The 15,111-nt window shown below is 33.3% G+C and overlaps 1 protein-coding gene across 1 annotated transcript in view; it reads right to left on the minus strand.

Annotated features, from left to right (window-relative positions):
* Positions 1-15,111, minus strand: part of ADGB (androglobin) — a 226,208-nt gene that overhangs the window by 147,843 nt on the left and 63,254 nt on the right. The window contains exon 9 of the mRNA XM_036768101.1: positions 6,767-6,901. Within this exon, the coding sequence (XP_036623996.1) occupies positions 6,767-6,901 (135 nt within the window). The remainder of the gene's footprint in view (positions 1-6,766; positions 6,902-15,111) is intronic.

Below are 15,111 nucleotides of genomic sequence, written 5' to 3' on the forward strand. Positions count from 1 at the left end.
TCAATAATGGAAATTATTTTCTTTATTAAATAACCATAGCCACAAAATAGGTGCTAAATGAGCTACTTCCTTTAAAATTTCAATTTTAGGGCTTCATTAATTATAAACTGGCATATCCTATGAACAAAAAATATTTCCAACTTGATAAATGCTAATTTTATACATTTTAAAACAAAACTCGTGGCCAATAACAAGGTTATTTTGCCTAAAATTGCATATAGCACATTTTTTAAAATAATAAACACCATTATTACTGATTGAAGACTTGTTCACACCATCCCTGTAAGTTAGATAGTACAATAATTTATCATTCCTTGAGAGTTGGGACAATTTTATCTTCATCTTTGCATTCCAAGTTTCTAGTATAGTAGGCACAAAAGAGGCACTTAATAAATGATTGAACTGAATTTTACAAACAAGAAAACTGAGACTCAGAAAGGTTAAATGATTTGCTCAAAGTCATCTACTTAATGGCAGAATTATTAAAAGTTATGTGCTTTGGAATAGCTATTTGATAATTAACTTGCATGATGGTTATGGTGTTTACTCAAGGATATTACCAATCATTTCTTTGAAAGCACATTTGATGAAGAAATTAAAGCTATCTATAATCATATAAAAATGCTCTAAATCACTATTGATTAGAGAAATGTAAATTAAAACTACTCTGAGGTACATCACACCACATCAGATTGGCTAATATGACAGAAAAGGAAAATGATAAATGTTGGGAGAATATGTGGGAAAATTGAGACACTAATGCATTGTTGGTGGAGTTGTGAACTGATACAACCATTTCAGAGAGCAATTTGGAACTATGTTCAAAGGGTAACCAAACTATGCATACCCTTTGATCCAGCAATGCTACTACTACATCTGTATCCCAGTCTGAAGAACAATTTGGAACCATGCCCGAATGGTAACCAAGCTGTGCATACCCTTTAATCCAGCAATGCTACTACTATGTCTATATCCCAAGCTAATCATAAAAAGGGGGGTGGGGGAAACCTACATGTACAACCATATTTATAGCAGATTTTGTGTGGTGGCAAAGAATTTGAAATCAAGAGGATGCCCATCAATTGGGGAATGGCTGAACAAGTTGTGGTATACGAATGTAATGGAATACTACTGTGCTATAAGAAGTGATAAGCAGGAAGATTTCAGAAAAACCTGGGAAAACTTACATGAACTAATGCTGAGTGAAGTGAGCAGAACCAGAAGAACATTGTACACAGTAACAGCAACACTGTGCAATGATCAACTATGACTGATTTAGCTTTTCTCAGCAATACAATGATCCAAGACAATTCCAAAAGACTCATGACAGAAAATGCTATCCACATCTGGAGAAAGATCTATGGAGTCTGAATGCTGATCAAAGCATACTATTTTTACTTTTGTTGTTTCTTGTGACTTTCTGATTTTGTTCTGTTTCTTCTTTCACAACATGACTAACACATGTATAACTTATATCAGATTGCTTGCCATCTTGGGGAGGTAGAAGGGAAAGAGGAAGTAGATATTTGGAACTCAAAATCTTATTAAAAAAAAAGAATGTTGAAAACTATCTTTACACGTAATTGGAAAAAAATAAAATACTGTTTACCAAAAAAAGTGCATCTGAAAACTGTGCATGGGTATATAATGTCACAACATTTTTTACCTGAATACGTATAGTTTTGTCTTATTCTTATTGTATATGCTTTTGTTCCAGATATTACCCCAAAAGATAGGATCAGAATTTATGCTGCTTTACCAATTTTTCATGTGACAAAGTATTTTACTCAAATAGAATTACTGTAGCAAATACCAATTGGAACCTAAAAGCTGTGATACACAGTGCAGATGGATTGTGAAACACTTTATTACAGGGCCCTAACAAATTATTAGCGTATATAAATCCTAAACGAATAAAACTATAATCACTGAAACAAGTGAATTTGAAATACTACAGAAACTGATTAAAATCATGATACTTCTTAGTAATAGTAAAAATCTGAAAACATGGTTGCAAAGAATCAATTAGGAAACCTAAGGTGGTGGTTATTGCTGTGCCAATTACCATCTATCTATCTGTATTTTAAACTGTAGAATGAAAAAAGGAAAGATTTAATCAGTTTGGATTTTTGTCAGTCTTCAGAGAGCTAAAAGGTCAAGATCGCTGAAAAGGTTTCTTACTTGTTTTCCCACTATTTTATCATGACAGCAGTCAATTTCAGAAGAAAGAAATAAAGCACAGCACATTAAATGAACTTTGGATCTGTGACTCTTCCAAATGCTTAAAACAGTAGCTGTAGTAAATTTACTGCTTTAACAGAACCAATGAGACAATGGGCAGAAAGGTATCTCATTCCTTTGGGGGAGGACATCAGTATAGCATCTTCATTAAAAATAAAACTACTTTAAATAAGCCTTATAATTGATTACTAATCCAAATGGCCTGTTTATTTTAAGACAAATTTACTCCCAAATCTTAGAAAATATTATTCATATGGACTATTAGACTAAAAAGCAAAGTAAACTTAGAAAATAATGCCTTTTAGGTCAGCTATTACTTCTAACCGCAGCTTATGATTTGTGAATGGCCTTTAAATTACTCAGAGTTCATTACTTGCTTGGCCTAAAGAAAATGCATGGATGATCAAACTAAATCATGTGAATGTTACCGCAACATTCACCCCTCTTCCAACTCAGATTTAACTTTCTGAGTATTAAAGAATTAAAGGAGCCAACAGTTTTCATTAATAATATATGCTCACAAATAGACTGAATTTGGACATAGTCTCTCTTATGATGTCAGTCTACAAAAGTTATACTAATAAACATAATAAAATGTAAATCAATGAAACAAAAGCTTGAGTAAAACTCCTGCAGATAGTATAGTCTAGGGGGGAAAGTAAAGAATAATTCAATAGTCAAGCACCAATTATTTACAAGTCACTTAAAAGTGCTGGGCCTGAATTATCTCACTTCTAAAACTGCAAAACCAATAACTATTTTCCAGGAATGCTGTGAGGATAAATGAGGTAAGTATGAACCCTTCTAAGTGCTCTGAGCACCACAGAAAGCTACATAATTTCAAGATATGGGAGCTCTACATTCAGAAAAATAATTAATAAGTCAAGCTAGAATTTTAATTAGGGGCCATTACCTTATTTTTTTAAATGGGGCAACAAAGAGGAATTATCATTTTCAAAATGTAAATGAATTAATTAAATCCAAGCATAGGAACTACTATTCCACTAGCTCAAAGTACCACAGAATAAATTTTAAGATAGAATTATGGGCATCAAAAGTTCATTTCATTTATAATTATACTCAGGAACCTTTCATATTATTAAAATATCATTATTATTTTAATACTTCTACAGTACTCCAATGAATCTGTATTATCATGAATGTGGGTAGTCTTTCCAAGAGTATGGATCATAACTGACTCATGACTCTTTATCTAGTACAATTTTTCTCGATGTCCTCTTGTAAATCCTCCAGAGACCAATTAATACATTTTTCTCAATATTTCTTGACACAGTGTAAATCACAAATGGAGTGTGTTGACTGTCCTCGAGTTATTCTTGTTTCTGGCAATTTTTCAACTGTAATATGTCACAGCCTACACACACACACACACACACACACATTCACACTCACACAGTACAGTACTCTTTATTGCTCTTTGGGTAATCACCTTCAATTCATCAAAGTCTGTGGAATTCAATGACACATGAAGATTACTAGTTTTAAGATGGCCCTGTCATTTCAGAAGAAGCTTGTGATCATTAAAAGAACTATTTAGCTCTCAAAAACAATTTGGCTGGATATCTTCATTCTGTTCAAATATGGGTCCAATTCATTGTCCATCTTAGTAACTTTTCAAGATATATTTATTTTATAGGTTGTTATTCAACTGCACATCATGGTCTAGACAACAGACATTCTCCATCCATTTTGTTTTTCCTTTGATGTACTTAGGTCAAATTCTTTTGAGTAATTATGGATTTCATATGTTTCAGAGGAAAGAACCTTGGATTTTTTAAGTTAAGTTGGTTCAAATCTCACTTTTATTGTTCCCTATGTGATCTTCAGAAAGTTTTTTTTCCCTTCTTTTGGTCTCGGTTTCCTCATCTATAAAAAGAGAAGGTCATACTAAACGATCCCCAAATTCCCTTCTATCTCAAAAGCTAAGATCCTGGGATCATTTAAGAGGCTCTGAACATTTGTTCTTAGGCTTGATGCAGTCAGGAAAATGTCATTTGCAAATCTGATTGCTAATATCTAGCAGTATAGCATAAAACAGGAATGATACTCCTCATAACCACTAGTCATCTTCTTTAATAAGGTTTTACAAATGAGTTTCTATCCAAAAACAGTGTTGTCCTTGTTTAACACATCCATCTACTTGGCAAGGAGATCAAATATTTATTGGAAAAGGCAGTTTTTAGGATTTTCTACCCTTCTTGTGATGTTTGGTTTACCTCAATTAAACTTAGAAAATAGTGATAGCCTGCATATATATCCGTTCTTCAATTTATTTTGCAGTGCCAACAGCTAATTTAAGTGAGTCAGTTGGAGGAGGTTTAATTATATACAAAAGCAATGATTTTGATCTTTAACAAATAGACAGTCTGACTGCATACATAAAGTTTATTTAAAAATAACTCACACATCAGTTATGTTATTTCCTGTTTCAATACACTCAAGTCCTTAAAATGTTCAGAGGCTCCTGATTTTCTTTTGTGTAGAAGATATCCATATATCATTTGTATAAACAAATATGTGTGTAAATATGTGTATGTATATATATATATATATGCATATACATACAAACATCCATACAATGGGTTGTGGCTAGTATTGATATATTTTAATTGTATAGCTAAAAATCGCCACAGATTACTTACATGCTGTACAAACTTCTCTTGTAATATGAAATGACCAAGTACACCATGGAATAATATTTCTTACTGCTTTTAGATGTGCAATAAACCAATTTCACAATGCTTTTATTTTCTTCTCCAATGAAAACCTGTGAACCATATTTCTATTTGACTCTTTTCTTATAGTTTAAAAAATAAGGATCTCAAAATTAATATGATTTGGTTATTCTAGTAATATGTCCACTCATAAACAGCATGAGACAATGTGAGTCAGTACCCTCTGATGCCTTCTCTACCATTGTTATTGTCTCTAAAGAAGTCAAAAGTGGCTTTACGGGATTGATGACCATATTGTTGTATTATTTTCTTTTTCTTTCATGGGCTGTAGTAAACAAAGTGTCTTTCACCAAATAGACAGCCCAATAGTTTTGGGCCCCTCCACACTTTGCTCAGTTGCTGCCCAGAAAGCAGGTAGAATCTTCCAGATATAGCATAGTTGTAGAGAACCAAGAGCAACCTCCACATCATGATGAGACATCCAAATAGGATTTTGTAGAGGATTTCAATTATCTCCCATGAATGAAGAAATTCCAATGAATGTAGACCATGAGTTGCTACCATTATAAAAATTTAAAAATGAAAGAAAAATATAGACATCCTCCAATATTATCACCAACAATCACATAAAAAGGAATCACAAGGAAACCAAATAAAACATGTTCTGTCAATTTTTTTTAAAAAAGAAGCACTTTCAACTGTGCAGAGAAGGATGGTTTACAGGGGGAAATTATTACATTATGGATAATCTGATGATATAACAAAAACATCCCTTAAAAAGAAGCCCAATTAATTTATTCTTTTTATCAGAGCCATTTCCTTCTAGAGGGACTATCCACTTAAAATCCCAATTATAAGCAACAACAACAAGAAAAGATTAGCCAGTTTAGACTTGAATGGACCTGTAAGAAAAAGAATCATACAGAAAATACAAGTAATATACCCTTACAATAAATGTTGGGGAAGGCAATGCTAAACCACTTCAGTGTCTTTGCCAAGAACATCACAAGTGGGGTCATGAAGAGTCAGACATGATTGAAAAACGACTGAACAACAACAACCATAAGTGTAATACAATGAGTAATTCTGAGTGCCTACAATTAGCCATACATGGTACTAGGTGCCATGGAGAGGTAGAAAGAGGAGAGGAACAAGCCAAATCTATTCTATGTTGACATCTTTGCCCTGGAACCTTAACAATGGTTTTATAAATCAATTAGCAAACCCAAAGAGGAAAAACACTGGCTAACAACAAGCAAACAACACATTTTGAAATGTGATGTCAATAGGTAGTTAAATTTGAAAAAGCACACCAATGACAGTCATAGTCTATCTGAAATGAGATGCACATAGGCACTATGCAAATCACAAAGAAAGGGGATAAAGTAAGCTTCATAGTGTCAAGAGACAACCCTTTTGGAAGCCTTAGATTCTGGTAGGTATTGATTATAATACTGAGAAGGGTTACAGAGAATCTTCACAACTGCCTGGCTATATGCTCTTATGAATTCAACAAATGTGTCCTGCATTGGAATATCTAGTGATGTGTGAGATAACATGGGGTAATGAGGAATTTTCTGTGGAATTCAAGAAAAAGTGAAATATTAGCCTAACAATTCTGAAAACCTCAAAACAGTGGCCTAACCAGGAGAAACTGTACAATTTACTTTCTGGAGACTGCCCACTATGTGTGCCTCATACTCACAGCCTCCCACAACATTAGATCCAAAGCCTTCTAACTTCCTTGATCCTGCTAGCACAAGAATACTCCACACATTCCTTGCACAACCAAAATATCCAGTGATTATCCTGAGAGCATGGCAGCTTACTCTCTATGGAGTTCAGAGATTGAGGCAGAGAATGTTGCACATCTGATAGAAGCCTTGAATTATGAGCAGGCATCCTGGCTCTCTCCTTCTCCAATTCTTTCACCTTCTTCTTTCCTTCTTTCATATCTACTTTCTCTATTATATATAAAAAGAAAAAAAATTATATTCAGTTCTATTTCAAAACCTCAAAATGCATATTTTATTGAAAGGGCAGGCCAAAAGAAAAATATTCTTCAACTATAATAACAGAGCCTCCAGAGTCCTTTGAAACATAACTGCCCAACATTTAGAAATACCCCAAACAAACAAGAAAATTTATTACTGAATTGACTAGATACTTGAAAGTTTAAGGATACAGTCTTGGAATACTTTACTTAGAGGCTGTGTCAAAAATAATTATTTTTTAATTTATTTTTATTTTTAATTTACAACACTCAGTTCAAAAAGTTTTGAGTTCCAAATTTTCTCTCCCTTCCTCTCCTCCCCCCTGCCCTACCCAAGATGGCATGTAATCCAATATAGGTTCTACATATACCTTCGCATTGAACTTATTTACATAATAGTCCAGTTGTAAAGAAGAATTATAACCAATGGAATGAATCATGAGAAAGAAGAAATGAAACCAAAAAAGAAGGGAAAAAAGAGAGAGCAAATAGTTTGTCTCAATCTGCATTCAGACTCTGTAATTCTTTCCCTGGATGTGCATAGCTTTTTCCATCATGAGTCTTTTGGAGCTATCTTTGAACCTCACATTGATGAGAAGAGCCAAGTCTATCAAAGTTAGTCCTTACAGATACCATGTGTCTGTAATCATATATAATGATCTCCTAGTTCTGATCCCCTCACTCAGTATCAGTTCATTTAAGTCTTTCCAGGTTATAATGAAGTCCATCTGCTCCTCATTTCTTATAGCACAATAGTATTCCATTACATTCCTATACCACAATTTGTTCAGCCATTCTCCAATTGATGGGCATCCCTTTGATTTCCAATTCTTTGCCACCACAAAAAGAGCTGCTATGAATATTTTTGTACATATGTCAAAAATAATTAAATATTATGAAGGTGCTGTTATCATTATCATATTGATTCAAAGGAAGGCCATGCCTAAAGATCATATCCTAAAAGAGAACTCTTTGAAAGGAAAAAAAAACTGAATAAAGGCATTTATGTAAAATAATAGATTTTATATATATATATATATATATATATTACATTTAATTTTAAATAAGGCAGATAAGGAGGGGCAAGCAAGTACAGCCTGTAATTCAAAATAATACTATATTTACTTTGAACTATGTATCAAATTATCTTTCATTGAGATTTTCTGCTGAATATAATAATATAGTCACATAACATGAAAATACTAGAGTAAGTCCTTTTTCTTATGACAACGTTTAAAAGAATAATTTTAATCCTTCTTCAGGATTTATCTCTACTAAACACCACCCCCCAACTTTACCTAGGAATATTTCTCATTGAATTTTCAGCCCTTCTACTCCTGGTACATTTACCCTGAGAAAGGTCATGGTACTCTCTTAGAACAACGCCAACCATATTCTTCTTGTCATATACTTTTCCATTTCTTCATGTTGGTCTTCTGTTAAATCCCAATAGGTAGGACTTCCAAGGGTGGAGACAAGATAGCAGAGTTCAAAAAGCATTCAGCTGAGCTCTCCCAACACTTCCCTCCAAACAACTTTAAAACAAAACCTCAAATTTAATTCTGGAGTAGCAGAGCCAACAAAAGGTCAGAGTGAGACATTCTTCCAGCCCAAGACAACTTAGGAAGTCAGGAAGAAAAATCTGTAACCTGGGGATAAAGGCTGGCCCAGAGACCATACGGATGAAACATCAGTGGTGGGAATACGTGATGGTGAGAAAAATAGCAACAGCTTTGGGAGTTTTCAAGCCAGAGCTGGTAAGGGGATCTGGCAACTAGTCAGAAAGATATTACAGGAGATGACTATGCTAGCATGGGATGCAGACCAGAAGCTGTTTGAAAACTCCATTGCCTATACCCACTTTTAGGTCAGAGCTCAAGGGCAGAGAGGAACACTTTTGACAGGAGGGAGCAGAAACCCTGAGGATAAGTATCAGTTCTGGTCACAAGGGCTCAGCAACCCTGAAGAACAGTATTACTTCTAGTCCCAAGGGATCAGGGGTCCTTCCTAAGTAAGAACCAAAGTGTAGACCAAAAAAAACAGTGACCACACCTCTCCCTAAATCATACCACCTTGGAAGCACCTAAAACTTCTAAAACCCCAGAACTAGCTCTGAAAAATAGCAGTGTGAAAAAGCTTGGAGCTTGAGACACTGCCTGTCCTCCACAGCATGCCCAACTTTAACATAAAGTTTAAAATTATGAAATAAGGTGGGAAAATGAGCAAATAACAACAACAAATCACAATGATACAAAACTACCATGGTGAGAGGGATGATCAAGACAAAAACTTAGAAGAAAATGATGAATTCAAAATATCTACAAACAAAGCCTCAAAGGAAAAAATGTGAATTAGAAGCCCAACCAGAATTCCTCAAAGAACTAAAAAAAAATATTTTAAAAGTCAGAGGGGTAGAAGAAAAATTAAGTAAAGAAATAAAAGCAAAGGAAGAAAATTATGAAAAGACAATTAACAGCTTGGTAAAGAGGTATAAAAATGCTGAAGAAAATAATTTTAGAAACAGAATTAGCCAAATGGAAAAAGAGATAAAAAAATTCATTGGTGAAAATAGCAGATTAAAAAGCAAAATTGACAAAATGGAAAAAGAAATGCAAAAGCTCACTGAAGAAAATAATCCTTAAAAATCAGAATTGGACAAACAGAGCTAATTACTCTATCAGATGTCAAGAAAAATAAAACGAAGTCAAAAGAATGAAAAAATAGAAGAAAATGTGAAATATCTCACTAGAAAAACCAACTTCCCTGGAAAATAGATTGGAAGAGATAACTAAAGAATTATTGGACTACCTGAATTCCATGATGAAAGAAAAAGCCAAGAAATAGTATTTCAAGAAATTATTAAAGTACCCTGATATCCTAAAACTGGAGGTAAAATAGGAATTGAAAGAATCCATTGATCACCACCTGAAAGAGATTCCAAAATGAAGACTCCCAGGAATATTATAGCCAAATTCCAGAGTGCACAGTTCAAAGAGAAAACACTTCAAATAGCCAGAAATAAATCATTCAAAAACCACGGAGCCACAGTCAGGATCACACAAGATTTAGCAGCTACTATGAGAAAAGAGCAGAAGGCTTGTAATATGATATTCCAGGAGCCAAAGGAGCTAGAAGTACAACCAAAAATAACCTACCCAGAAAAACTGAGTAAATCCTAGGAGGAAAAAAATGGATATTTAATGAAACAGAGGACTTACAGGCATTCCTGATGAAAAAAAAAAAGAGCTGAATAGATAGTTGCTTTCAAATACAAGACTCCAGAGAAGCATAAAAAGTTAAAAATGAAAAATAAATTATAAGGGACTCAATAAGGTTAAACTATTTACCTTTATATTTGCGGAGATGATACATGTAACATCTAAGAACTGTATCATTATTAGGTCACCTAAAAGGATTCTACATAGAAAGAGGGTGCAGGAATGAGTGTCTTATGTTGAAATGATGTAAAAAATGGATAGGTAAGAAAGAGAGATACTCCAGGAGAAAAGGAAAAGGACAAAAGAATGGGGAAAATTATCTCACATAAAGGAGGTGTACAAGGAAGAGCTTTTTACATTTGAGGGAAAATGGAATGGAGGGGGCAGGCAATGCTTAAACCTCACTCACATCTAAATTTTGTCTAAGGGGAAAAATACATAAATATTTATATGTATATACATATACACACACACACACAGAGTATATTGGTAATAAAAATCTATCTTACCAAACAGGGAAGTAGAAGGGAAAAGAGGAAAAAGGAAAGGAAGGAGTGATAAAATGGAGGGCAGATAAAAGGCAAAACAGACTTTATAGGATCAAAAGAGAGAAAGAATGAAAAAGAAGAAAATAGGATGGCAAGAAATACACAGTTGGTAATCATAACTGTGAATGTGAATGGGATAAATTCACCTATAAAACTGAAGCATATAGCAGAATGAATTAGAAACCAGAATCCAAAAATATTTTTGTTTATAAGAACACATCTGAAACAGAAAGACACACAAAGTCAAAACAAGTAGCTCAAGTAGAATCTATTATCCTCCAGCTTAAGTTAAAAACTCCATGGCAGCAATCATGATCTCAAAAGCAAAAATAGACCTAGTTAAAGTAGGTAAGTAGGGGAAATATGTAATTTAAAATACATAAAAGTACTGCTAAAAGGTATCATGGACAAATGATGTAATGTCAATACTAAACGTATATTACCAAATGGCATAGTATCCATATTCTTAGAGGAAAAGTTAAATGAATTACTGGAGGAAATACAGTAAAACTATACTAGTAGAAGACCTCAACTTTCCCCTCTCAGAGCTAGATGAATCTAACTATAAAATAAATAAGAAAGAAGTCAAGAGGATGAGCAAAAATCTGAGAAAAATATATATGCTAGACCTCTAGAGAAAACTGAATGAGAATAGACAGGAATATACCTTTTTCTCAGCTGTATATTGAACCTTCACAAAAACTGACCATGTATTAGAGCATTAAAAAAGTCACAAGAAAATGCAGAAAAGCAGAAATATTAAATGTACCCTTTTCAGATCATAATGCAATAAAAAAAATCTAATAAAGGGTGTTGGAAGGATAGACTAAAAGTTCATTGGAAGCTAAATTACCTAATTCTAAAGAATGGGTGAGTCAAAGATCAAATCATAGAAACACTCAATAATTTCATTATAGAAAATGACAACAATGAGATAATATTCCAAAACTTGTGGGATGCAGCCAAAACAGTATGTAGGGAAAAATTTTATCTCCAAATGAGTACATCAATAAAAAGGAGAAAGAGCAAATAAATGAATTGGGGATACAACTAAAACACTAGAAAAATAACAATATAAAAATAACCAACTAAACACCAAAATGGAAATCTTGTAAAAACAGAATTAAAATAAATAAAATTCAAAGTGTAAAAAAAACATGTAATTAATAAATAAAACTAGGAGTTGGTTTTATAAATAAAAATAGGAACCACTGGTTAATTTGATTAAAAATAAAAAGAAGAAAACCGAATTACTAGTATCAAAAAGGAAAATGATGGATGCATCACCAATGAAGATGAAATCAAAGCAATTATCAGGAATTATTTTGCCCAATTATATGCCAGTAAAACTGGCAATATAATTGAAATGGATGAATATTTACAAAAATATAAACTGCCTAGATTAACAGAAGAGGAAATGAAAAAGTGAAATACCCCTATTTTAGAAAAAGAAATTAAACAAGCTATCAATGAGCTCCCTAAGAATAACACCCTGGGACAAAATGGATTTACAAGTGAATTCTACCAAACATTAAGGAACAATTAATCCCAATACTATATAAACTATTTTTAAAAATAGGTAAAGAAGGAGTCCTATCAAATTCCTCTTGTGACACAAATCTGGTTTTGATACCTAAACCAAAAACAGAGAAAGAAAACCAATGGCCAATGTCCTTAATGAATACTAATGCAAAAATATTAAATAAAGTACTAGCATGGAGATTATAACATATCACAGACATCATATTCTATGATGAGGTGAGATTCACATCAGGAATGCATGACTGGCTCAATATTGAAAAACTATCAGCATAACTGATTACATCCATAACAAAAACAAGAAAAACCATATGATTAACTCAACAGATGCAGAAAAAGCCTTTGACAAGACACAGCACCCATTCTTACTACAAACAATAGGAAGCACAGGAATCAATGGAGCCTTTCTTAAAATGATAAGCAATATCTATTTAAAACCAAAAGCAATCATTATCTGTAATGGGGATAAACTTGAAGCCTTCCCAACAAGGTCAAGGGTAAAGCAAGGATGTCCACTGTAATAACTATTATCCAATATTGTACTAGAAATGATAGCTATAGCAACAAGAAAAAGAAATTGAAGGAATAAAAATAGACAAGTAAGAAACAAAACTCTTTGCAAATGATATATTGGTATACTTAGAGAACCCTAGAGAATCAAAGAAAAAACTAGTTGAAACCGTTAACAACTTCAGCAATTAACCCATGTAAATTATCAGCATTTCTATATATCACCAACGAAGCATGAACCAGCATGAAGAGAGAGAAAAAAGAATTACATTTAAAATAACTGAGGACAATATAAAACACTTGGTAGTCTACCTGCCAAGGCAAACACAGGGATTATATTAACACAAATACAATATACTTCATACAAATAAAGATAGATCTAAACAACTGGAGAAATATTAATTGCTCATGGGTAGGCTGAGTCAATATAATAAAAATAACAATTCTACCTAAGTTAATTTATTCAGTGCCATACTAATCAAACTACTAAAGAATTTTTATAGAGCTAGAAAAAATAACAACAAAATTTATCTGGAAGAACCAAAGGTCAAGAATATCAAGGCAATCAATGGGAAAAACAAGGTGAAGAAAGGTGATCAAGCAGTTTCAGATTTCAAACTATATTAAGAAGTGGTAATCATCAAAATAATGTGGTCCTGGCTAAAGTTTAAAGTGGTGGATCAGTGGAACAGATTAAATAGATAATACACAGTAGCAAATGACCAGAGTAATCTAGAGTTAATAAATCCAAAGATCCAAGCTTCAAACTCACCATTTGACTAAAACTGCTGAGAAAACTGGAAAGCATTTTAGCAAAAACTAGGCACAGACCACCATCTCATACCGTGTACCAAAATAAGGTCAAAATGGATAAATGATTTAGACTTAAAGAGTGATACATCATAAGTAAATTGGAGGAGCAGGGGGAAATGTACCTATCAGATCTCTGGATAAGAGAATCTATGGTAAGAGACAAGGGAGGATTATGGGAAATAGATAATTTTGATTACACGAAATTAACAGGCTTTTGGACAAACAAAACCAGTGCAGCCAAAATCAGAAATAAAACAGTTAACTGTGGGGGGGGCAGGGAGAAATTCTGGCAAGTTTCAGTGATAAAGGCCTCATTTCTCAAATATATAGGGAACTGAGTCAAATTTATAAAAAAAAAAAATAAGAGCCATTCCCCAGCTGATAAATGGTCAAAGGATATGAACAGGCAATTTTCAAAGAAGCAATCAAAGCTATCAATAGTCACATACAAAATGTTGTAAATCACTACTGATTAGAGAAATGCAAATTAAAACAATTCTGAGATACCATCTCACACCTCTCAGATTGGCTAACATGACAGGAAAGGAAAATGACAAATGCTGGAGAGGATGTGGAAAAATTGGGGCACTAATGTACCGTTGGTGGAGTTGTGAAATAGTCCAACAATTCTGGAGAACAATTTGGAACTAGGCCCAAAAGGTTAGCAAACTGCACAACCCCAAAAATACCACTACTAGGTCTTGATCCCAAAGAGATCTAAGAAAAGGAAAAAGGACTTAAGTAGTATAAAAATATTCATAGCAGCTCTTTCTGTGGTGGCAAAAAAATTGGAATTGAGGAGATGCCCATCATCTAAGGAATGGCTGAACGAGTTGTGGTACAGGATTGTGATGTAACATTAAACTATAAGAAATGATGAGCAGGACGGGTTTCAGAAAAACCTGGAAAGAATTATATGACTTCATGCAAAGACAAGTGAGCAGAACAAGAACAATGTATACAAAAACAGTAATATTGTACAATAATCAACTGTAAAAGGCTTAGCTGTTCTGATCACAACAATGATTCAAGGCAATTCCAAAGAAGTTATGACGAAAAATACTATCCACCTCCAGTGAGAGAACTGATGAATTCCAAAGGCAAACTGAAGCATACTTATGAACTTTCTTTATTTTTCTTGGGGGTTTTTGTCTGTGTTTTTTTCTTTCAACATGGGTAGTGTGGAAATATGCTTTGCATTATTTCACATATAATCAGTACAAATTGCTTGCCTTCTCAAGAAGGGGAGTGGAGCAGGAGGGAAGAAGAAGATTTGGAACTCAAATTTTTAAAAAATAATTGTTAAAAACTCTTTTTACATGTAATTGGGAAATACTTAATAAAATCAATAAAATATATTTTAAAAAAAGAAATCCAATGAGTAATGGCTTATATAGATATGCATTGTAACCATAGAGCTAAAAATTACTTCACTTAAAACCTTTAACAGTCATTCCCCAAAAGAATTCTTACCTTATATGTAAAGATCTTAATTTAACACAGTAATTTGCCACATGATATTAGAAATAGAAACAACTGTATAATTTCAAACA

This window comes from Trichosurus vulpecula, chromosome 7 (assembly GCF_011100635.1).
Source record: "Trichosurus vulpecula isolate mTriVul1 chromosome 7, mTriVul1.pri, whole genome shotgun sequence".
Classification (NCBI taxonomy): Eukaryota; Metazoa; Chordata; class Mammalia; order Diprotodontia; family Phalangeridae; genus Trichosurus; species Trichosurus vulpecula.